This window comes from Festucalex cinctus, chromosome 4, assembly GCF_051991245.1.
Source record: "Festucalex cinctus isolate MCC-2025b chromosome 4, RoL_Fcin_1.0, whole genome shotgun sequence".
NCBI classification, from domain to species: Eukaryota; Metazoa; Chordata; class Actinopteri; order Syngnathiformes; family Syngnathidae; genus Festucalex; species Festucalex cinctus.
This window is the reverse complement of record NC_135414.1, coordinates 29,092,147-29,116,931: the sequence shown is the minus strand read 5'-3', so window position 1 is coordinate 29,116,931 and position 24,785 is coordinate 29,092,147. Positions and strand designations below refer to the sequence as shown.

The 24,785-nt window shown below is 43.2% G+C and overlaps 1 protein-coding gene across 1 annotated transcript in view; it reads right to left on the bottom strand.

Annotated features, from left to right (window-relative positions):
• adamts18 (ADAM metallopeptidase with thrombospondin type 1 motif, 18) overlaps nt 1–24,785 on the bottom strand; it is a 74,618-nt gene that overhangs the window by 36,087 nt on the left and 13,746 nt on the right. Inside the window, 10 exon segments of the mRNA XM_077520145.1 lie at nt 435–583; nt 1,234–1,329; nt 5,038–5,191; nt 5,281–5,418; nt 6,553–6,658; nt 8,546–8,705; nt 9,031–9,114; nt 11,387–11,601; nt 12,958–13,210; nt 22,013–22,332. Of these exon segments, the coding sequence (XP_077376271.1) occupies nt 435–583; nt 1,234–1,329; nt 5,038–5,191; nt 5,281–5,418; nt 6,553–6,658; nt 8,546–8,705; nt 9,031–9,114; nt 11,387–11,601; nt 12,958–13,210; nt 22,013–22,332 (1,675 nt within the window).

Here is a 24,785-nt window from a genome sequence, read left to right as displayed (position 1 = left end):
ACTCCACAAGGCTCCAAAGTCCTTGGAAAAGAAAAGAGCAAAGAGTGCGTTCACGTGAACGCGCACGAACAAAGATGTCGGGCACTGTGGGATGCGCGGCATTACGTTTGTGCGAGTGAGCAGCCATGCGGGACGTTGGCAGCGAAAAAAGCTCCGGTTTTAAGAGGTTTTTGCCCCACCCTTGTCTGGAGCATGGGGAGAGATTGTCTTGCTGTCTGGACTGTCAGCTGACTCTGTGTATGTGCGAGCGTGCGTGCATGTGTGTGCTGACAACTACCTGGCAGACGGTGCGTTCAGGTGTTCCAAAAAAAAAAGGAGGATAAAAGAGCTGTTTTCTTACACATGTGTTTTTGATGTGGGAGCACCCCATTTCCAGGGGTGATGACATAATGACGTCTCTCTTATAGTTAATGCGTGCCTGTGTTTGTGTTTACCGTGGACTGGTGCAGGAGCGCTCCCTGTGCATGACCCCACCTCCGCAGGTTCTGGAACATTCCGACCACTGGGACCAGGGCGACCACTGGCCATGGACCGCCTTGGGGCCGTGCTCTCCATATTTGACACACTGGCCGCGCCAACACCACTGATGCAATACAAAAGAAATCAATACGTGAGCGCCATCGTCTTGACTTGGATGGTGAACTCGTCTCAAGATTATGCAGTTTGATTTGCATTTTGAGTGAAGTGCGGCAACTGCAAACTTGACCTTTGAAACTTAGGGTTTCAAATCATGCCATCATTTCAAGCCACAATTATGTTTATTTTAACATTTTTACTTCCTGCCTTCTTACCTTTCATACTTCCTACTTTTTTTTTTTCATGTCATCCTAGAATGGAATGGAATCGAATTTATTGTCATGTTACGAGTACAAATTCACATTACAACCATTCGAGAGACATAAAAACAATGAAGGGAACAGAACGGGAAGCCTGACAGCTGCCAGACAGCGCCCCAATATTCTTAGATGAAAAAGAAAAACATAAGGAACATCCTTCTTTCCATTTTGTCCGCCATCCTTCCTCCATCTCTCTTTCTTCTCTTCCTTCTTTATTTCTTTCTTTGTTTTTTGTTTTTAATTGTGCTCTCGAGAAATTACAGTACATAAGATGTGAAAATGAAATGTTAAAAGCCTGTGTACAATTATGTATACAACAGAGTGTCTATAAACGTTTAAGAATTCAGCTAAACAAATGTTGTCAATTCAATGTTAGTGACGACGTGAGACAACTCACCATGTCGGGGCCGCAGCTCGTGCCCTCGGCGGCAGGCATGAACTTGGTCTCGCATCGTTGGCCCGTGCGGTGACACCACAGCGACTTGCAGATATCCTGCCAGACGAGACACGCAAACGCAACACGGGACTGCATGTGATAAAATGTAGTCTGCCATGACGGTATGGAGTACAGATACTTGAGCAAAAAAAAAATATATATATACACCGTATTTTCCGCACTATAAGGCGCACCGCATTATAAGGCGCACCTTCAATGAATTGCATATTTTACAAATTTTCCCATATATAAGGCGCTACAATAGAGGCTGGGGTTACGTTATGCATTCATTAGATGGTGCTGCGCTAAAGGGAACGTCAACAAAACAGTCAGATAGGTCAGTCAAACTTTATTAATAGATTACAAACCAGCTTTCTGACAACTCCATTCACTCCCAAAATGAATAAACAGCTGTTTTTTAATTTTCTCTAAGGTAAAGTATTAGTATTAGCTAGCGATGCAAGATGGCGGGATCTTCTGCGCATGCGCGTCACCGATCGTGCAGGGTCACCGATAGCGTCTTGACAGCGAGACCTGTTGCGGCTCAATATTGATCCATATATAAGGCGCACTGGATTATAAGGCACATGGTCAGCTTTTGAAAAAAAATGAAGGCTTTTAGGTGCGCCTTATAGTGCGGAAAATACGGTATATATATTCTCAATGAAAGGAAAAACTGCAAACTGTACTGAGATGTACTGAAATGTGATAAAAAATGATTCTTCAATATTAATTATACTCATTTTGACAACTTCCTAATAAACCAAAATAAAGTACTGATATTGGATTATTATTATTATTATTTTTTATCATAAAGTATTTATACTTCATTACTTGCCACCGCTGCTGAGCGAGCATCAGCTGCTTGCTCCCTGCCAGCGTCAGAAGGGAGGCTCATTGTCGGTCTTATGGTGCACCATAAGCCCGACAATGAGCCTCCCTAAAAAAAGCCTGGACGTCAAACCTAATCAGTGCTCTTCTTTAATGAAACAGGCTATAATTGTGTGTGTCATCTGACCCAACAATACAGAAACGGAGCGAGTGAGTGAGCACAGAGGGAGAGCCTCGCATCGGGAGACAGGCTGCCGACGCTGGCAGCCAGCCCGGCTGCACCGGGCTCGGTGGAGGCCACCGGCACGGAGGGCCAGGGTGTGTTGAGCTTGGAGGCTGGGTAAGGGTTTCAAATTGTGGTTTCGAGCCTGGCTTAGGGTTTTAAACAAGGTATAGGATTTCAAATTAGGGTTTTAAAGCATGTTGGGTCAAATATAACCCAAATTTGGTCATACAATAAACCGAACCGTAAATCAACCCAAAGTTGGGCCAAAATGACCCAAGTAGTTTTTGACCAAAAAGGTTTTGTTTTTTTAATTTCTCAATGCACGCGAGATGCTTGACTTTTCGAGTTAACCCAGCAGTTTTAAGGGTGTGGTTTAGGGTTTAAAACAAGATGTTAATGTTTGAAGGCTGGTTTAGGGTTTCAAGCTTCGGTTATGGTTTCAAAATAGGATTACATTTTAATTTGGAAATGTATTGACCTTTTAAATTATAGTTTGAAGACTAGGCTTGGCTTTCAAATTGGGTTTTCAAGGGTGAGGGTTTCACATTAGGATCTAACCTCATGGTTTCAAGGCAGGTTATGGTTTCAGATTACGGTTAAGGGTTATGGTTTAAAGCCGAAGTTGGAGATTCATCAGGTTTCGGTTTTGTATTTTAAATTTAGGTTTCAAGCAAGAGTTAATAGCTAGAGCTTCAGATAACAGGTTTAAGACTGGGTTAAATCGGGTTTCAAACTCTTTTTAAGTTAGACTTTCAGACTTGTAAGAACTCTTAAGTTCCATCCATCCATCCATCCATCCATCCATTTTCTTAACCGCTTGCTCCTCACAAGGGTTGCGGGAGTGCTGGAGACTATCCCAGCTGGCTTCGGGCAGTAGGCGGGGGACACCCTGAAGGGTTGCCAGCCAATCGCAAAGGGTTTCTAGCCTACTGGTAGGTTAGGGTCTCAAAATGGGGTTTCAAGTTAGGATTTCTGCATTAGGATTTCAAATTTTGATTAGTGTCTCGAGGTTTTCAAATTTGGTCGACAAACAGCCCAGGTTAAGGTTTGAAATTAGAGTTTCAATCCTTAATAAGAAAAGGTTAGGATTTTAAAGACGTGTTGGGGTTTCAAATCAGTGTCTCCAGCTAAGGTTGGAGTTTCAAATAAAGTTTTTCAAGATTAAGATTGAGGGTCTAAAGTTGGGGTTTGAAACCAATGTTAGTGTTCAAGCATGAGCTAGAATCAAAGTCACTGTGCTTTTCAGAAAAACACAAGCAATTTTGTGTTTACCTTTCCACACTTATTTTGAAAAAAAGAAGCCTTCTTTTAACAGGCCATGATCATGTAAACACCCTTTGAAGCATCTTATTCGAATAGCCACAAAGAAGTGTTCTGCGCTAATCCGCTAGCTATACCATTTGTCTGAGTCTATTTCCCAGCGGTTAGAGTCCAAGCAGCATTTCCATGTGAATAACAGCGAACATAAAGACTTCACCTTAGCCCACGGCGCTCGGTTGGCGTAGAAGGGGTTTGTCCATTGAGGGAATTCAAACCAGGAGTAAAACACAGGGGGGTTGGGCCTGTTTGGCTAAGATCATGGCAATTAATAAAGTGCCCATTTAGCTGACGCTGTCACTGACGCTGTAAGGACAATACTTGGATCCTGTATGACAGGGGTGTTCATTACTGGAGGTTCCTTCATGGTCTCAAAGACTTGTGGGATAGTTCCGGGCCATAAGAGCCAGAACTGTTCTATAGATGTTTTTCATGCTGTGCAAACAGTGAGGCGAATGTGGGAAAGGCGCTTAAAGTGAAGTTCAAAAGTGTTTGGACTTGGTTTTAGAGTTTTGTCTCAGAGAGTGAAGGGGAGAGGCTAGAGGGTGAGGTGAAGTTTGTAAGGGTCTGGCCTCAGTTTTAAGGATTTTGGTCGGAGAATAGACGAAGACCACAAACGGAGAAGACTCACAAACCTACCAAAAAATTGGAGTGATGATAGCGTGGGAATGACTTGAAGTTCCTTTAAGGTAAAGTTTGTGAGGGTCGGGCCTTAGTTTTAAGGATTTTGGTTGGAGACAAGACATAATTCTGCTGCTGACCAACAATCCTAAAAGAAGAGGAATCACTAATGTACCAAAACTAAGGAAATTGATAGAAACATGCTAAGGACCAAAAATAAAGAAGTTCTAAAAGGGCAAAAGATTGTGGGAACGGCTTATTAAGTCTTATTTAGGCAAAATTTTGATTATCTAGTCTGAATTTGGTTTAAGGATTATTTCTTGGGGACTGCAAGGGCATAAGCAAAAGCAAAAAAAAAACTACTAAAGCACTAATGAGCCAAAACATTGCAAAAAGTGAGATAGACTAAAACCAGACAAAAAGATTCAAAGAGCAGAAGAGCCACTAACAGACCAAAATTGCTAAATTTGGGATAGTTTCTGGAGACATTAGTGCAGTTAAAGTACGTGAGATGATGTTCAGCAAGGTCTACATTTGGCTTTCAAGACATTTCCTTGGAAAAGGCTAGAATCCTACTAAAGACAAAAGCAAGACAAAAGACTGACTTCAGATTTACTAAAGATGACATTTTGAAGGGTCTGAATGTACGTGATTGTAAAAGGGTTGATTCGGGGAATGGAAGCGCCAAAGAGTATAAAATCCTGTAGCAGATCAAAGACTCAAATACTGTAGAATAGAAACTATTAAAGGACCAAAACTTTTTAGCTTACCTTCACAAAATCAAGGCTGCACAACTTGGCCTTGGAGCCGAATTGCCACTTGCACTGCGTGTCTGCATCATACAGCTGCCCGGGAAGCTTCTCGGGATATTTGTACTGACCAATCTGCTTGGGCTCGTCCACCAGACAGGACGCCTGAGTCGTCCTGGAAGATGCGAGATCGGGCATCACATTTACAATTGACAAAACCGTCCAACCAATGGTGGGATCACATCAGTGATGCCTGGTGCCTACCCAAGGAACCGGCTGAGGTACTGGCGGCTGCATATGGACCAAGAGAACACCCCGTTGTTTCCGGCAAGGGTGGGGGACATGATGTTGCCCTCAGTTTTGCGACATGGGTTACCCTCGCCGTCATGTATCATCCCGAAACTGAAGCAAAAAACAAACAAGAGTTTGAAGTTAGGGTTTCAAACCTGTTTCAAGCAGCTGTTAGTTTAAAATTAGTTTTAAATTATATTAAATTGTTTTGGGTTTATTTAGGATTTTAAACTATTAATTAGGGATGTTCGATACCACTTTTTTTCAGGCGATACCGATACTCAGACCCTCAGTACTCACCGATACCAACTGCCGATACCAGTAGTACATTTTGACAAATAAAAAATATCACTAAAAGATATTTTTAAACAAATATATTTCCTTTAATTTTGACACACAAAAAAAAACAGCACAGTCACTCTTCAATAGTCTTAACGCTCAAAATAAAACACAAAAATGCTCTTTTAGTTTAAGATTCACAATTTTGAAGTATTTCCAAACCGGTGAAGTTTGGGTGAAAAACTGCTGCAAGCTAGCTAGCGCCACTTACAGGCAAGGAGGACTCACTTAACGTCTTCCCCCTCTGCCATCGCTCGCTTGTACTCGTCTGCGTCATGAGTACTCGAGTACTTGAAAAAAGGCTGGTATCGGCCCGATACCGATACCTGGTATCGGTACTCGCCCATCCCTACTATTAATTTAGGGAATTATGAAAAAAATGGAGGGTGGATGTCTACTAATGTCAATCTTTTGCTATTTGCAGCTGGTCTTGATCCCTAACATGCAAATAGTGGGGGTTAATTATATTTGGAATGTAATGTTACATTTCTGCCCCAATTTACAGTATCTCAGGAGTCAACACGCTTTCATGCCTTTTTGACACTTTAGTACGCTGGTGAAGAGCAGGAGAAAACATGTTCCAAGGTTTTTGTTGGACGAGTGCCAGGCAGGCAGACGAGTTTAACCATAAAACACGCACACAGTGTAAATTGAACCAATCAAACTCGCATCTCGATGGAAACGCAAACACAAACAGAGCAGCGTCCGCCCTGGGCTATTCTCTCAAACAGTCGAATTTGGAGGTAATGTTGGCAGGTCAAAGCCCGTTCGTCTCCCTGCGTGTGGCGTTCGAGGCCCCTCTCGGTCGATAACGTGGATGCTTCATCTGCTTCCAGTTTACCACTGCAAATTTCTTTTCCACTTGGCCGCTTATAACGTCGTCACTGTGAGGCAAAACAGACGTACTTGTGTCCGGATTCGTGAGCGATGGTGAACGCCAAGCCCAGTCCCGTGTCCTCATTGATGGTGCAGCTCCTGTATTTGCTGCACATGCCGCTGATTGGAGCAAAACCTAATGACAGAAGGATCACTTGCAATGATGCGAAGATGCGAAACAAGGATAAATTTAAGATGCACAAGCGGATGGCCACGTTTTTATGATGAATAATTGACAAACTTGAACCCTGATGTTAAGTTAAATAGTGTAAACAAAAACAAAAAAATCTTCATCCATCCATCCATCCATTTTCTTGACCGCTTATTCCTCACAAGGGTTGCGAAGGGGTGCTGGCGCCTATCTCCGCTGGCTATGGGCAGTAGACGGGGGACAACCTGGACTGGTCGCCAGCCAATCGCAGGGCACACAGAGACGAACAACCATCCACACTCACAAACACACCTAGGGACAATTTGGAGCGCCCAATTAACCTGCCATGCATGTCTTTGGAATGTGTGAGGAGACCGGAGTACCCGGAGAAGACCCACGCAGGCACGGGGAGAACATGCAAACTGAGCCTGGACTCGAACCGGAGTCCTCAGAACTGGGAAGCAGGACGTGATAACCACTCGACTACCGTGCCACCCAAAAATCTTCATAATTCAGCCAAATATATATTTGCCAAATATGTCTGTTTCCGAATGGGGCTCATTTGAAAATTCCCTAGTTGGAGACCTGGAATTCGCTCAAAAAGTGCTAGCTCAAACCAAAATGTCCAACCTTCTGTTCAATTTCAAACATGGGTCTCTATAACTTTTCTTTGTTTTTGTTTGTCCCAATATGACAGACATGTCTTCTGAACTTTTCATCGATCTGCGAAGCTGATGTCAGGGTTTGAATCTTTACTAACTTGTTGACTGTTTTGTAGCTTTCCACAAGCATCAATGCCACATGTGTTCCTCAAGAGTACTTCTACATCCACCTTGCACAGGCAGTCCAGACATTTTGATCCAAACCAAAATAACAGGAATGAAAATGTGCCTCGGACCGCAGTCTGGACCCAAATGACTTCCAAGCAGACATGGGAGACTCCCTGGGTAGGACGGATAAGACTTTCCAGCAATTATCCAAGGTCACTCCATCCTTCCATCCATCCATCTCTTGAGGGTACCATGGGAATGGCGGAAAAAGGACAACATCAAGGACATTAGTGACTGAGTGGGATTTGATGCCATGCCAGATAAGTGAAGCAATACGCTACCAAGGCCCTCTCTATAAGTGGTGGTATATTAAATTGATGCAATAATCCCATACCTTTTTTTTTTCCCCCCCATAGTAAATTAATTTATTTCAAAGTTAGTTCGAAACCTTGCTTGAAAACCTGGCTTGAATGCCTACATTGAAACCTGGGTTGAATAATGCCAAACCCTAACTGCTGTAATTGGCTAGTGTCCAGTCCAGGGTACACCCCCCCATCCAAAGTCAGCTGGGATAGGCTCCAGCACAACCACCACCCTAATCACGATAAGTGGTACAGAAAATGGATGGATGGATGGAAATGGTAATTCTGGCTTGAAAGACCAATTTCAAACCCTAAATCTCTCTTGAAACCCTAATCCTGGCTTTAAAACCTCGTTCGAAACCCTGACTAGAAACCTTAACCGTGGCTCGAAAGCCAGGTTTGAATCACTAGACCTTGTTGAAAACCCGAATTTGAATCTCTTGGCGTGAAACCGTGACTCTGGCTTGAACCTCGAACTTGAAATCCCAACCGTGGCCCAATAGTACGTCAAGCTCTTTTCAACGCTTGAACGTACGACATATGAAAATTGAGCATTTTTATGAACGTGGAGCACCCGCGAGAAACCTCCTGTCGCGGGTCGACGAGAGCAGGTCAGCAGCTCGCACGTGGCAACCAAACGTGTATGCGCAGCGGCATAAACTTGCCGAGACGTTCAGGTGCAAAAACAAACCAAAACCAAAAACGGAGTACGGGAAGTTGGGCTTGGCCACTTGCCGTACCCAGGGTGTCGCAGGGCTCGTTCTTCCAGGAGCAGATGTCCAACCCGGTGAGGAGGACGGCGTGGTCGTGCCGCTTACCGTTCTTGCCCACCAGGCCCGACTGCCACTGGCAGAAGCTGTTGAGCGACTGGTCAGCGTGATGATTGATGGTCAAGCCCAGCTGTTATTTGGAGAACAGAAATACATGAGCACAATCTTGTTAAAAAAACAAAAAACAAACTTAATCGCCCCCATATTCACGCTTGACTCCACTAATTCACCAAGTCCTATTTTTGTTCTGTAAGACTTACCCCCCAGCTGTTTGCTGCAAAACCGGCCTAAAAGCCGTTTTTGAGCTGTTTTTGAAATTCCCCAAAACACCACAATATAATATAATGTGGTCAATTACAAACATTTACACTATTCACAGCTTGGTCCTTATCCCCTGTGCATAGCAGTGAATGACTGTATATTTGTAGAGTTACAGTACGAGCCAGTGCACTCACCGGGTCCTGTTCCAGTAGCAATAAGCTAACTACCACAATGTTGATGTCTGTCCCGATGGTGCCGTCTTTGAAAAGACTGGAAACCTGGAGAGAGAAAAAAAAAAAACGAGCGGTAAAAGTGGCTGTTAACTCAACAAATGAGCCAAATCTAAAATCAGTTACCACCGTGTGTTTGCCTGGTCACATGTCGTCACGGCCAAATGCACACAGGACGACCGTAGACGAAAATGTGGAAAGACTTTGTCAAAGATGCACTCGGGGGTTGAACACGTGCTGCATTTAGGAGAATGGGAAGAATCCACCGGCGCCACTGAAAGCGCTGCGAAACCACATTTTTTTTTCAAAACGAAGGGCAGGGCTGAAGGATGGGTACAGTCCGACGCGTGAGGAATAATATAACTGGTCTGATCCTACTGTAAGATGAAATGACTTTCCACCAAAGTCAATGGTCCTTGGACATGAAGACAAACAAAATGGGGACAAACTACTTCGTAATATTGCTGCTTGTCTAACAAGTTAAGACAGACGGATCAATAGAAAATGTAGCCGTTTCCACTGAGTTTGATAAGATGCACATTTTTTTGCAAAATATCAAAACTGTATCTCTAAATTCTGTATCCCACTGAGGGGCGAACGCTTACCAAGCTAGCGAATGTTGATTTCACGCAACATTTCCTAAACGTTCTCTAAACATTCTCTAAACAGTTTTAATGGTTCTCTAAACAGTCTTGATGGTTTTCCATTTCGCAAGGATTTTTTTTTTTAAATGTTCAAAATTTCCTTGCGACAAGAAGAACCCATTAAAATTCTAGGAGAACATTTAGAAACTATGAACGAACCCTGACGAGAGGGCACATTTGATCAACTTTCACTAACATTCTCCCCTCATTGGGATGCGGGTTTTAAGGGATCATTCGGATTTTTTGACATGAATCTCTATTTCATCCTCACCTCTAGTGTGTGCGATCATCACTGACTTACCCCTGACAGCGTTCTGTGACACGAGTTCTGGTCCGGTGTTGGACGAGAGGAAAATAGTCCAGCAAGCTGGCTGGGGTCTCGGAAATAAAGCGTTTTTCTTCTAAAAACAATTTGTGTTCAAAATTTGTGTTCATTTGCATCATTAAACTCCTTTTCTGAAAAAAGTCAGACGCCATTACCACCTGCAGCTGATAGACGCGCACTAATCTACAAGTTGTTTGTCTTTTCGAAGGTGGAAGGATCAGCTGTCTGCAGCGCGTCGATTAGCCGTCTACAGGGCGACGCGCAGTGATACGAACAAACAGAAAAGTTGTGTCTGGCGGAAATGGGGTCTGAATTTTTTTTTTAGAAAAGAGTATTGTGTTGCAAATGTATCACTCTTTTGAACACAAATTGTTTTTAGAAGAAAAACGCTTTATTTCCGAGACCCCAGCCAGCTTGCTGGACTATTTTCCTCTCGTCCAACACCGGACCAGAACTCGTGTCACAGAACGCTGTCAGGGGTAAGTCAGTGATGATCGCACACACTGGAGGTGAGGATGAAATAGAGATACATGTCAAAAAATACGAACGATCCCTTTAAGTTGGTCGGTAGTAAATGGTGACGTAAAGTCAAATAGGTCATCATGTATGTGCAAGTATGGTCAAGTAAGATTAGTTAGGTAGGTAGATAGATTCTAGAGATGGCCAAAACCGTCGTTACATCGGCCCATCATTGAAGGATGCCCACCTTTCGGCAAGTACTTCCGCAATTTAGCCGAGTACTTTATAACGTGAAGCCTCGTAAAAAAATACACGACTGAGAAGGACCGTCTTTACTGACCCAGATCAACAGACGGAAATCTGCTTCAGTCGGTGCTCAGTGCGTGTATTTTTTCGAGGCTTTGACGGCCATTTTTGAGGGTCCTTCAACACCCCCAAAGTGAACGATAGCACCCCCAAAATTTTAGTGTATATACAGGTTGTATATAGCTATATTTTTACTGTGTGTTCTTTATAAGTCTTTTTCTCCTTTGCATAGCTTTTATTAGCTACGGTTTACACATTAACTTTCCCATGCAGTTTGGAGCGGGAAATACGTCCAAACCATCAGAAGCTCCGCCCCCCCCCCCCCCCCGACTAAGCACCCCGAAACCTCTGATCCTAGAACCGCCTCTGCTTTGCGTCATAAAGCAGTCACTGAATTAATCAATGACGGCCGATGTAACGACGTTTTTTTTTCCGTTCATTCCTAAATAATAAAGTCTTTTTTAGCGGACTTCAATTCGGATACCAGTTGCTGTAATAGTCCAGTTCTTTAATTGAACCGTGTTTGGTGTAAACATTCCAAATGACGCTCAACTCCTTCAACTGTCTTCCCTTGTTTGCCACTGACCATGTTCATGACGGTGAGGACGTAGGTGGTGACGTTCTCCCGCCCGTGTTTCTCCAGCATCTTCCTATCCGCCACCACCAGGGTCTCCACGTTCAGACCTCCCACGCGGTTGGAGTCGATAGGGGACCGCTTTGGCCTTCCCGGGCCCTCGTCGTCGGGCGTGGCGAACTCATCGGGCATCAGGAAAGGCTCCTCAGTGGGAGGTTTGGGAGAGTCTGTGAGGACGAGAAGCATTTCGGTCCATTCAGCCAGAAGAGTATTTGAGGTCGTCATGTCCATTGTAGGTGTTCATAGCATGCCTTGTGTATTCCCTTTCTTGTATCAGCCAAATTGAATACGCATTATGAGGGTACATTGTTATTATTAGGGATGGGCGAGTACCGATACCAGTTATCGGTATCGGGCCGATACCATCCTTTTTTCAAGTACTCGAGTACTCGTGACGCAGACGAGTACAAGCGAGCGATGGCAGAGGGGGAAGACGTTAAGTGAGTCCTCCTTGCCTGTAAGTGGCGCTAGCTTGCAGCAGTTTTTCACCAAAACTTCACCGGTTTGGAAATACTTCAAAATTGTCAATCTTAAACTAAAAGAGCATTTTTGTGTTTTATTTTGAGCGTTAAGACTATTGAAGGGTGACTGTGCTGTTTTTTTGGTCAAAATTAAAGGAAATATATTTGTTTAAAAATATCTTTTAGTGATTTTTTTTATTTGTCAAACTGTACTACTGGTATCGGCAGTTGGTATCGGTATCGGTGAGTACTGAGGGTCTGAGTATCGGTATCGGTCTGAAAAAAAGTGGTAGCGAACATCCCTACTCACCGATACCAACTGCCGATACCAGTAGTACATTTTGACAAATAAAAAAAAAAATTACTAAAAGATATTTTTAAACACATATATTTCCTTTAATTAATTTTGACAAAAAAAAAAAAAAACAGCACAGTCACTCTTCAATAGTCTTAACGCTCAAAATAAAACACAAAAATGCTCTTTTAGTTTAAGATTCACAATTTTGAAGTATTTCCAAACCGGTGAAGTTTTGGTGAAAAACTGCTGCAAGCTAGCTAGCGCCACTTACAGGCAAGGAGGACTCACTTAACGTCTTCCCTCTCTGCCATCGCTCGCTTGTACTCGTCTGCGTCACGAGTACTCGAGTACTTGAAAAAAGGCTGGTATCGGTACTCGCCCATCCCTATCGGTGAGTACTGAGGGTCTGAGTATCGGTATCGGTCTGAAAAAAAAGTGGTATCGAACATCCCTAGTTATTACGATAGAATTAGTAATGCAATACCGGTCATTTATCATGAGATTGAGTGTGCTTGGTTAATTCGGAACACATCCACAGTTATAAGATTGTCACATTTATACTTTGAAAAGGTTTGTACAGGGTAAAGGTCACAATAAGTTAATGGTGGAAAGAGTTTTACAATGATTTATCTTGGTTCCCAGTATTTTTATTTTTTTTATAAAAAAAAAAAATGTTCATTTGAACAGGGGTGTGTACATTTTTTTTATATGCACTTGTAGAACTTTCACAAAATTTCAAGTAGAAGGAAAGTTCCCTTACATACATTGCTTGCGGCGCCCACAGAAGTGCTGCTGCCTTTCTGTGTGCCCGTTCTGAAGGTCCTGATGTTGACGGTGGCCCCGGTGCTGCGTCGACGGCACGGCGGCGGCTTGCTGGCGGACCACGTGCTCGGCGGATCGTTTGTAGACCACGTGCGGCTGATGACCGTCGGGCGCGCTGTAGTTGTGACGTTGGGCCAGATGCTGAGGTAGAGGCGAGATCAAGTACTCGTGATCGGACACGCGGATCAAACCTGACTGGGAGACACACACACACACAGGGCACACAAATCAGATACCTCCGCCAAGGTTCCGTCATGAATCAAAATGGCAGATTTGTGCCTGGGAGATCATTTTTTTTTAATCAATTTTTGAAACCTTTTTTTTTTTCTCCCCTCCTCAGCAGCTTCCGAACTTCAAAGTGCATTCCTGTTGACATACAGGACTGTCTCAAAAAATTAGAATATTGTGATAAAGTCCATTATTTTCTGTAATGCAATTAAATAAGCAAAAATGTCATACATTCTGGATTCATTACAAATCAACTGAAATATTGCTTTATATATATTGTTTTAATATGACATTTTTTTTTTAAATTTGGTCTGAGGAAATATTCTAATATTTTTTAGATAAGCCATAATCAGCAATATTAAAAATAATAAAAGGCTTGCAATATTTCAGTTGATTAGTAATGAATCCAGAATGTATGAATTTTTTGCTTATTTAATAGCATTATAGAAAATAATGGACTTTATCACAATATTCTAATTTTCCGAGACAGTCCTGTACACTGCTCACACTCATATTTAGTTTCTATTAGGGATGTTCGATACCACTTTTTTTCAGACCGATACCGATACTCAGACCCTCAGTACTCACCGATACCGATACCAACTGCCGATACCAGTAGTACATTTTGACAAATAAAAAAAAATCACTAAAAGATATTTTTAAACAAATATATTTCCTTTAATTCTGACAAAAAACAAAAAAAAAAAAACAGCACAGTCACTCTTCAATAGTCTTAATGCTCAAAATAAAACACAAAAATGCTCTTTTCGTTTAAGATTCACAATTTGGAAGTATTTCCAAACCGGTGAAGTTTTGGTGAAAAACTGCTGCAAGCTAGCGCCACTTACAGGCAAGGAGGACTCACTTAACGTTTTCCGCCTCTGCCATCGGTCGCTTGTACTCGTCTGCGTCATGAGTACTTGAGTACTTGAAAAAAGGCTGGTATCGGCCCGATACCGATGCCTGGTATCGGTACTCGCCCATCCCTGGTTACTATAAAAGCGGAGCTCGTTTCAGCCATTCCAGCATCCTGCATTTGCACTTCTGTGCTTGGCAGAGGTAATTAGTTAAATTTAGACTTGTTGTGGCCGCAATTCATTGTCTATTCCCGCTAATTCCCTCAGAATTGTGGGTGGACACTGCAAGACATAAGCACACACACACAACCCACTGACCCACTGACCTTTGGCCTTTGTGTGAGTATGCGTGTTTGGGTATCAGTGTATGCGTGTGTGTCTGACACAGCCGACTAGCGGGTTGCAAAATAAACAGAAGGCCGACAAAAGAGGAGCTGGTGTTGTCAAAACATGACTGGGCTCGCTGCGGAGCGGACGCTTTTGAGCCCGAGTCGTTCTAATTTGTGTGGAACGTAAACTTCCTCTAGCCTACATTTCACGCGGACGCGTTACACGCTCTGATTTGACGGCGCGCGCGCGCACGCACACATGTTGTGACTGAACAATATTTGTCACACAGTCGGCCTCGTATGAGGTCTGCAGGATTTATTTACAATACAACGAAAGAGGAAACAAATTTGATGATCATGCATGCATGTTAACTCATTTGCTCCCAATAACGTATAAATACGTTTTTTTAATGTTCTAAGTGTCCCAAAGACGTATTTATACGTTTTTTTTTTTTTTTATGCTAGAGCATACAGAAGACTTTGATGCAGCCTCTCAACTGCAAAGAACGGTTGCAGAAGTGGTAGTTATTACACAAGCGGCCAGCAGGTGGCAGCAGAGCAAAGGAGATCAACCAGGGCCATGTAGAAAAAAAGCTAAATTACTTACAATTTTAAATAGATTTGTGAAAACTGATGAAACTTAGCTCTCTTCTAATGCTAATTGCTGCAAACCGGAAACAGATAGAAACATACTTTTTTTTTCCTGATAAAAGAAGAGACTTTAATCTTTCTTTTGACAGGTTCCATGCTTTTATAGCAATAGAACACAATATTCTGTGGGCCTTGCAAAATCAGTCAAAATCCAGTAAAACAGCCGGGAGCGAACGGGACTGCTTCTGTGAAAATGGCGGCGAGTGAATGAGTTAAGGCTAAGTGTTTATAGCATCAAATGTTCCACTACAAATTATCTTCCCAAAACAAAATCCATTCCTGTAGCAATATGTTCATTCATCCATCACCGGTAATTAGTGTAATAATTCCAGATAAGGGGGTACTGGTTAGTCTGTCAAATAAGATAAGCTGTAAGATAGGGTACTGATAGTTTAGACATGAATCCATCCACCCAAAAATTCTTGCAATAATCCATCTTTTTTAGTTCCAATCCATGCATGCGTTCAAACATTCTGATCTACATCAAATCAGTGCTGCTTTTGTCTTAAAATAGAAGTCAAAGCTGAGGTGTAGGAACATAGATGAGATATGGTGGCGCTTTTCTCAGGCACCTTCGCTTTGCTCGTCTTTTCATCCCCATCTGGAGATTTTACAACCTCGTCAAGCGGTATCACTGTCATCCTTCCTCAGAAACTTTCCCTCGCCCCCCCGAGCGGCGCTATGTGACTTTTCTTCAAAAGGATTAGCCTTGTGAAGCCTAATATATCACACGCCATATCGGTCGCCTTTTCTTTTGCGCTTGCATTTCATTTCGTTTTTCTATCTTACAAAGGTGCAATTAGCGACTTTCAACCGGGGCGAAACTGTCACTTAAAATGTCAAAGTCTTTCTCTTTCTTGTACACATCAAAGAGTCTTAAGTGAGTCTAGACTGGAGGACTATTTAGCAATGAGTATGTGAAGGCAGACAAAAATTGCATTAGTAATTTATTGGTAACTGACGAGAAAACAAAAAAAACAAAAAAAAACAAAAAAAACATGCCTTACAGGTAGTGTGAAAATTTCAGCTCACCGAGTGGATTTTTCTTTTTCTTTCTTTCTTCGTTTCTTTCTTTTGTGAATACCAAGTAATTGATGCACCCCAAAAGTTTACAATTTCTAATATTAAACCATAAATATACAGCAACGTATGATTCCCCAGCTAAATATTATTATAAACTAAAAGCGTTACCCGTAAAAATAAAATGGCAGAGAGGATTTATTTTTTCAATAAATGCAACGAAGGTGTGCAAACACAAACAACAATTGCAATGAAGTTATGTAAAACATAAATAAAACAAATGGATTGAAATTAAGGATGTAAAATTCAACAATAACAATTGAGTAAGTATGCATAAATTTGTGAGTAATTTGAGGCATCAGAAACTCAGTATTTATATTTTTTTGCTCTAGGTAGGTAGGTAGGTAAGGCAAGGTAAGGTAAGGTAAGGTAAGGTAAGGTAAGGCAAGGTAAGGTAAGGTAAGGTAAGGTAAGGTAAGGCAAGGTAAGGTAAGGTAAGGTAAGGTAAGGTATAGGTAGTAGTGATTCCGCTAGCTTTGGTTGGGGTGCCGCAAATAGGCAGGAAGATGCTACAAAATAAAAGGTTCCTGCCTGGTCAATAATGTTGTTTTTTCTTGTACAAGCACGCTCACCGAAAATCCTAAACTGGCCTCTTTATAAACTGCTTTTAAGGTTTCCTACCATGACATTATGACGCAAATGACTAAGTGCTTACATGCCATAAAGACAAGGGGGGAGGGGGGGTGAGCCGAGTGGCCAGAAGCTCCAAACCAGTGATTACTGCACATCTGCGGGGAGTCATGTGACCAGAAGAATTATGGGTCTTGTAAGGGGAAGAAGCACAAGGTGGTAATATTATATTTAGAAAAGCGAGGAGACCGGCAGCAGTGCGAGAGTATGGATGAGAATAAATAGAGGAAAATTATCAAATAAATGCGCTGTGATCAAATGAAACCACGGTTCAATTTTTCAAAACTCCAAAATGTAAGCTGGAGTAACATATGTATGTATATGTTAAAACAAAACAATACAAGACATAGAAAATTACAATAATCCATAAGTCAACAAGGACAATATACTTGATGTGATTTGGCTGGCAGCAGAGCGGCAAACAAAATGGCTACAATACACTATATGGTAGAAGTTAAGAATAATAAAGATGTACAATTTAAACAGTGACTCCCTAAGAGTTGATTCAAGTGACATAACGCCTGTAATGTGTTGTTTTACCAACTCTGTTCTATTTATTGACCATTAGCATTAAGATGCTAATCGTCATTAGCATGACACTGTGACATTAGCATCACAGCTGCAGCGTTACTTCCACTTCTGCGTGTAGAAGTGGAACAGTCCGAGTGCATTGTTAGTAATTTCTATTTGTATGGACCCTAATGGGTTCGGTCCTCGTGTCCCCTGCTGGCCTGGAAAAAAGACAACGAGGAGGTGGTGCCAGAAGATGCTTTGACGCTGAGCTGAACATCAACCCAATAAAGTTGCTCAAAAACAACTCCATCTCGTTGTGAGTCTCATCAAGAGTACAGTGATTAACCACTATTTATTGCGGAGGTCACATTCTAGACCCACCCAATTTGTGTTATATACAAATTTTGAGCATACAACATACGTAAAATGCCGTACGGATTAGTCTCTGTTCTCCTGATGGCTGAAAAGTGCACTGGCAACTGTAGCAAGGCAGGGTCCAACTTTTGTGGCCAGATGGCCCGGGTGCTCTGGCAGCACAGTTTTAAGGATTTGTCTCTGTCTCTCGGAGCACTCACACTGTCAGCGTAGACCTAGGAATTAAAATAACACAAGCAGCTACGTGTTTTGAGTATCATTTACCTACTCGGTACCTTTGAAAGTTCTCCTGATCGGACACAGCAAATGAGACAAGCTTTTCAAAGTGAAAAAAAGGCTGTAGAGAGTAACTAATAAGCACTGTCATACCTAACAAATCCCATTATATTGCAGTAGATGTGAAGGCAACGGTAGTTGGTCAGCTTTTGATGATGTATGGCTTCAGTTTGCATCCACTTGAAGTCCTCCGCAGAGCCCATTAGTCTTGTGTGAGAAAGACGACAAAGGGCAACACACAAAACGCACGGCATCCCTCAGCCATTCGAAGAACCTAACCAAGCACGCACCCCCCCACCTCCTCTCGAGTTGGCATCTAACAGTGGGCACTACATCACTGTCAGCATGCAGACCACCGGGGAGCGGCTCCGGGCCTGAGAGAAGGGTGACGGCCCAATTTGTTGGCCTCTACACAAAGTAGACAGGTACAAATGGGCCGGACGCTGGCCGGAGATCACTCACCGATGTGTCACATGAAGCCAAAGGGGGCGCGGGAGGGTTCTTCCCCCCACCCAACAAAAAAAAAGTCACCCATAAATGTTGCATTACCAGTATTTTAAGAATTCTGCTAGTAAGCTGTCCGGCCCCGTTCACACAGGTAACACAAGATGGGTTTTGTTGCTACCCTTGTCTCTGTGTGTCATAAGCTATTGTTGTTATTAGCCTCTTTCACACTCCTAGTAAATTGGTGCACCCAAAGTTAATGCCAACAGCAGTCAGAGTCCGATTCAAAAAGTGCACCTTCACACAGCTAATGCGGCTCGGCGGTTTTGAGATAGTCAAGCGGCGACATCAGCGTAACAGGGCTTTCAACATGGGCAGTGAGTCTCGGGTGTGTCAGGTGACATTCTGCCCCTGAAACTACTTTGGAAGACGGCGGAACTAGCAATTAACGGGGTGAACATCCGACAGTCACTTTCCACACCTCTGTGTTGAAAGCAATTGTTGCACGTTGTGCTTGGAAAAGAGGTTGTCCCTTTTGGGGATGATAGTCACATAGGGATGATAGGAAAATATATGGAAGATCACTGAAAGTTGGAAAAAGACCGTTTAGATTGTCCGCGTGTAAGGGGCTCGTATCTGAATAAGCGACAGCTGTTCAGATAACCGAGAGGGACTCAGTAATAAATCTAAGGTTACACCAATGATAAGACAATTTCTCATTATTCCGGGAAGGCAGTATGAAAGGGGCTTGTGCTTTGTGATTTCAAAAACTGCACTACCCCCAGCATCACTACGGGGGTGTCGGGAAAAGCCCCCGCACACCGCAGGGAGTCGGGTGCGTGGTAAGGGCAGACGTAATTCGTAGGTAGTCTGTGATCTTACGAGAGTGCCTGGCGGTTGTGGCAACTTGCGGCACCGTGTCAACGATGGGAGCAGGGCAATGTGGCGGAGGAACAAAGGACGTGAGGGAGGGCAGTAAAGGCTGCATTCACACTGTGATGTCACGTCAACTGGCGTCACCTTCATCTAAGCATTTAGACCGTTTCATAGCAAGGGACTTTTTATGTGGCGCTATAAAATGATCAGTGTTGACGACAATTTGGGGGTCAGCTGGTTCAGTCACTCGAACATGAGAAAACCTCTCTCCTCGACATGCAAGCCGTGTTGATTAAACATCTTCATTCTCTGGGTACAAGAGCCCCAGTGACAAGTTCTCTTGACTCAAGGACGCGCAGAAAGTAATTACAAAGTGTGCACAATTAACAAGGCTCTGCGGGATGAAATCCCTCATCATCTAGCACTGCTCTTAATACCGTCTCATTCGCTACACTTCCATCTGTTTGACCTTCCGGCTCGGAGTGCTCCAAAATTGGTTCAAGTCCAGAAGCCCCAGCTGACTTCCCCTCTTTAAAGAGACAAAAACATGAAGAACGAGGGGTCCTTATTCTTCCTTTCTCCTCCTTGCTTGCTCTCAACCCATTTTGTTCTCCTCAAAGCCCTTTGACATGAACAGTCCATCTTTCAAAAGAGACGACCCGACCTCCCTGGGAGCTTCCAGGGCCGGACAATGGCTCCACATTATCCCTGCACAACACTTTCTCTCACTCACTCTCTCTCACTCGCCATTCATGATGTCACCCTCTTTTCTTCCCTCTCATGTGTCTTTCTTCCTCTGCCGCATTGTTTGTAATCCCACCTTAATCCCCCCTCCGGCGGCCCTGAATGCGGTCGCTCCTTATTTTGTACTTAATCCAAAGGTTCTTGGCAGGAGAGCTGCATAAAAGCACGGGTGAGGTGCAGTTACACCACACACAATCACACAAACCATCGTCCTTGGATGAAGAGATGGAGTGAGACGTCAATATTCATTCAATTTTTGTCTTTGAAAGATCCTTCCAAAGTACCTAACTAGCCGTCTGGCCCTCAATCGGCGCGGGCCGCATTCGGGCTGCCAGCCTGCAGCCGCCTATTTGTTATGCCTTCACTGCAGGCGCTTTTCCATTACAGGTTCCGGAATGGCCTGGCCCTGCTCTGCCTCAGCCTCACTCGGTCTGGCCTGGCATCTGTTCAATTGTGTTTGGGGCGGGGTCAAATGAAGTGTGTGAAATAAATGAACATGCAAGGTTTGCAACTCAAAAGATAAATCTCAACAATGACGACATGTGATTTCGTCACTGTAAAACTCACAAAGTCAGGTAAACAACATTAACTTCACAGAGTAGTTAACCAGCAACTGGTCAAACATGAGCTAAATGTCGCTTATGGGTTTGCGAGGACAATTAGTATTAGATAGTAGTTTGGAACCAAAACTGTGTGACTGTGAATGTGTCTGTACAGCTAATAGGGCTGCACAATATATCGAAAAAATATCGATATCGCGATATTGGCCCTTGCAATATGCATATCGCAAAGGCACGCAATAAGTTTTATATGGAATTTTATGCTTTTTATATGAATTTGACCAGTCAGATGCTAACTAAAATGTGCATCGCCATTCAATAGTTGAAAATTATCAAGACATAATTACAATTCATTAACTAAGATTACATGAAGGTTGCTTATTTTGCCCCATGAAAAATGTTTTTCTTTCATTAGGTAATAAAAATGTAATTTCTTTAGGTAAATGTTAAATATCGCAATAATATCGATATCGCTATGTTCAGGAAGTATATCGCATATCACATGTTTTTCCAATATCGTGCAGCTCTAACAGCTAACTCTTGCAAGTATAAATACGTTACTGAGTGCAAAATGGCCAATGTGTCAATTGCAAGACTTGACTTAAGACTTGCTTGAGCTTTAGTCAGGTCTGAACTTAACATGCTTGATTTTTTTCCCCAGTTACTTGTCGGACTCTTGAAAAGAAGACTTGAGACTTAATAACTTGCGCTTTCACCTCTATTGTACTTTACATGCCAGGCCACTAGTTGGCAGTGTAACTCGAAACACCACAGAGCAACACTGACTTCCATATGAAGCATCACAACCCAGGGAACAGTGAACCAGTGTTGCCAGGTGTGTGATAATTTGTCCCTCTTTACGATGTACGATCAATAATCCTAAAAAAATGGCAAAGGCGCAATAATTTGATCATTTCATATTATTGCCTGCGGAACTGAAACTGCCAAGAGTCTTTTTGTGAACCCTGAAGGTATTTTGTGACATAGTACCAGCCATTGATTGGCTGAATGGTAAGCGACCAGCCCAGGAGACGCTCCCAGACAGCAAGTTGAGCAAGTTTAAACCACCAAAAACAACACGAATGAGAGGCAAAAGCAGAAGACAGAGAAGGAGGAGGAGAGATTTAAAAAAAAAAAAAGAAGCAAAATGAAAGCCATTGAAGGGAACAAACTTATAGAAAAGTGTGGGAAAAGCCAGGTCAACTTTGCCGGTTGGCTGAAACCTGTTGCGGAGCTGTTGGCTGAATTAACGGTTTTAAAACACAGCAAACAAAAAAGCCATACTGAAAAACTAAAAAAATTTGGCGCCAACACAAAAATCAATAACGGTTATGACGGGTCTAGGATAATTTCCATCAAAATATGATCATTTTGAGTCTATGGTACGATTATCCTATATTTCCCACCTGGCAACACTGCAATCAATCGACTTACCAGACCCGAGCACGTCGATATGGCTGCCGAGGAGGATGACAGGTCCCGGATAAATCCTTGATAGAGGCAGTCGTGGTACCCGTCGCCTCTGGTTACCGTGGCGATGCCGTCCGAGCCCAGCGTTTGCACCGTGAAGCCCGGGCCAACCACCGAGGACGGCCGCAAGTCCAGGTGCAGGTCCTGGCCGAAGACGGAGAGGCGGTAGTGCACGGACGAGGACGGCGAGGCCGACCTCCTGCTGCGCCGGCCCCGCCGGCTCACATCGTGGCTCAGGTACTGTCCCTGAGCGTCCACCTCCACTGGGGTGGCAAAGGCGTAATCTGAGGGGGACAGAGGACAGGAAGTCACGTACACCGTCTTTGTCTTTGGCTTTTCTAGGACCAAACCCAAGAGGTATGTTCGTAAATTGTGAAAGTCAATTGCGCAATAACAAAACAAATGAGGGTGACAATCCATTGACAAAGGTACAAGGTGCTTGTTTTTGAAGGTTTTTGTAACATAACCAGAATTTGTGTCCCTTATATAGCGGGGGGGGGGGGGACCAACCCCTACTAATGGAGCAGAATATCGCACTGTCAGAAAAAGTGATCAAGTAGGTCTCAAGTAGTCATCAAATATCCATCCATCCATCCATTCATTGTCTGAACGGCTTGCTCCTCACAAGGGTCGCAGGGGGTGCTGGAGCCTATCCCAGCTGGCTATGGGCAGTAGGCGGGGTACACCCTGAACTGGTTGCCAGCCAATCGCAGGGCACACAGAGACGGACAACCATCCACACACACAAGCACACTTAGGGACAATTCGGAGCGCCCAATCAACCTGCCATGCATGTCTTTGGAATTTTGGGAGGAGACCCAAGCAGGCACGGGGAGAACATGCAAACTCCACCCAGGAAGGTCGGACCTGGACTCGAACCCGAGTCCTCAGAGACAGACGTGCTTCATGAAATATCAACAGTCCAAAAAAAAAACTTTTTTTTGTAGCAAAATTATGGTTTTATAGGATTGCCAGTTCACTTTCTGGATACTGTCAAATTTCTCTTGAACAAGGACATCCATGCGACCCGTAACTTCAGGGGCGAGACTTTATATGTCTTTTTGCTCATTAGTGAATTTGAATTTTGTGTATTTAAACATTACAAAGTCAACTTCCTCTTCAGGATTACAGTAATCACAGTAATAGTGGGGGAGATTCACCATGCGCAGCTGTGCATAGCAAAAAGCCATTAGTAATTGATGACCCTCCCCAAAAGTATTCATATACCTATGCCTATAAATATGTGGGGGGATTCCGCTAATCATTACCAATTACAACATTTGAGTTATACTAGGAACAGGCTTGGACTGGCACAAAAAAACAAAAAAAAAAAAAAATTAAAATCAGCCCTGGCATTTTGACCTAAGCATGCCAATCCGACTCATGCCCAACATGTAGTTCTGCCACTGCTGTTTATTGATGATGTTTCAGTTTGCAATCTATATTCAAATTGGATAACCGGACTGGTCCCTCTAAATTGTGGGCCAGTCTCTTGGGGTAAAATAGAGGACGATAATAATTAAAAAGCCCCAAAAGGGGCCGGCCCACCGGGCATCTGCCCTGTATGCCAGACAGAGATGGGAAATCCTGGTCCAGGAAGTAAAAAACATGCCACAATTTGGCTTTAGCTACAGGTGCTTCCACCCAACCGGCAGGTAAATGAGGTCGTTACGGGATGCACCTGTGGCTAAAGCCAATCTCTGGCAGGGTTTTTACTTTCTTGACCTGGTTTTCCCCATTTATGAGGCCAGATGGCCAGTCCAGTCCTGACTAGGGATCTACTCACATTCAGATTTTTCATTCCAGAATGTTCCCGCACAGAACATATTGGGGAACGGACAGGAAGTTTAAGTGCCGTAAACAAATACAGTGAAACTGAGCCTCTGGCAATCAGATGCTATAATAATAATTCAGGCTGATGTATTTCCTCAAAGAATTTTCAAAAGTAAGCTGTCGTATATTATGTTAGCTAAGCCGAATGCCGACGTCCTACAGTCATACAGCTGACCCATCGACGACATGACATACAATAAATATCACTTGGTGTATGTCAGATGCAGTTCGGAAACGGAGAAAAAAAAGCTTGTAAATATTTAATAGCTTCAGTTCCCGTGTCACAGCAAATAAATATTTCAAGTTAATGACTAGGAGACAGTGAGATTCATTCACTCTTTCCTCTCTCACTTCATCACTGGGAGAAGCCTGCCGTCTTTATCTGCCCAGCCCACAATAAATCAAAGCTTATGAATAGTCCCTACAGGGCAACTTGGCCAAGAGGAATCCCAGAGTGCGCAGAGCACTTTTTTTTTTTTGGGACCTCACGACCCGCTCGACCCCGATATTGTCACACTGCTAATTTGTCCTTTGAAGCGTCACTATACTGTACTTGAGCCATCCCGGAGGCTATGCTGGTCAATCATTTCCAGTGAAACTTCTATAAATCAAGCGCAATTCACACTGGGACATTTTTTTTTGGGGGGGGATTAGAAATAATGGAAATACAAAATCTGTCACTGTATTACAACCATGATTAACGACATCATCTTTTGAAGCAACAATACTTTATAAACTGTGCAAAAGAAGCTATTCACTATAACACTAAAAACTAGCAAATCCCTCTAATGCTAAGTATTTAATATGTTTCAAAAACATTAAAACAAAAAAATTGAACTTACCCAGAAAGTCCCGCGCATACTGACGTGGAGAAACGTGCTGCGTCACATACGAGTGGGCAGTC